Genomic DNA, 722 nt, shown 5'->3' with positions numbered 1-722 from the left:
GGGGGGGGGGGGGGGACGTGGTGCACAGATCCTCAAGGCAACTATATACATGTATAAAATTATACATGTATAAAACAGGAAGAAAGATAAAGGGTTTGTACACACGTTATACTATGATATAGTTTTTTAATACTCAGGACTTTTGAAATCAATATTGCACTGTAATGAAATTGCACAGAATTTGTGTCTTTTAGGGTATTTACGGTAGACTTGCGGTAAGTTGTGGTTATGAGTTGGTTTCTCTCTTCCAGCGAGAACTCCTCCCAGGATTTCGGAGCCCTTCCCGGCTCCGCCAGAGGACGGTGAGTCCATCGCAGCCTCATCACTTCATCACACATAGGGTTGGTCAGCAGGACAGCCCTAAATAAAAGGCTGTGATGAAACTGATGGAGGACACCTGAAGACAGTTTTCTGTGTTTTCTGTCTCTTAGACACTGTTTCAGCAGTTGGACGTCAGCTAAAGGACATTTCTCCTTTCCCTGAAAAGCTGCAGGTCAGTGAACGCAGCAGCTGTCTCTCTCAGACATTAATGAGAAACATGCGTTGATTCTTTATGTTAACATACGTGTGCGTGTGTGGGCATGTCTGTGTGTCTGTCTGTGTGTGTGTGTGTGTGTGTATGTGTCTGTCTGTGTGTCTGTCTCTGTGTGTGTGTGGGCGTGTTTGTGTGTCTGTGTGTGTGTGTGTGTGTGTGTCTGTCTATGTGTGTGTGTGTGTGGGCG

At 45.6% G+C, this 722-nt stretch overlaps 1 protein-coding gene across 1 annotated transcript in view; it reads left to right on the top strand.

The window, feature by feature from the left end:
• LOC117940216 (katanin p80 WD40 repeat-containing subunit B1-like) overlaps nt 1–564 on the top strand; it is a 2,366-nt gene extending 1,802 nt beyond the window's left edge. The window contains exons 4-5 of the mRNA XM_034865569.1: nt 252–302; nt 432–564. Of these exons, the coding sequence (XP_034721460.1) occupies nt 252–302; nt 432–547 (167 nt within the window). The 3' untranslated portion in view covers nt 548–564. The remainder of the gene's footprint in view (nt 1–251; nt 303–431) is intronic.
• Nucleotides 565–722: the final 158 nt, after the last annotated feature.

This window comes from Etheostoma cragini, unplaced genomic scaffold (genome assembly GCF_013103735.1).
Source record: "Etheostoma cragini isolate CJK2018 unplaced genomic scaffold, CSU_Ecrag_1.0 ScbMSFa_1948, whole genome shotgun sequence".
Taxonomy (NCBI): domain Eukaryota; kingdom Metazoa; phylum Chordata; class Actinopteri; order Perciformes; family Percidae; genus Etheostoma; species Etheostoma cragini.
The sequence above is the reverse complement of the archived record's forward strand: the minus strand, read 5'-3'. Positions and strand labels throughout refer to the sequence as shown.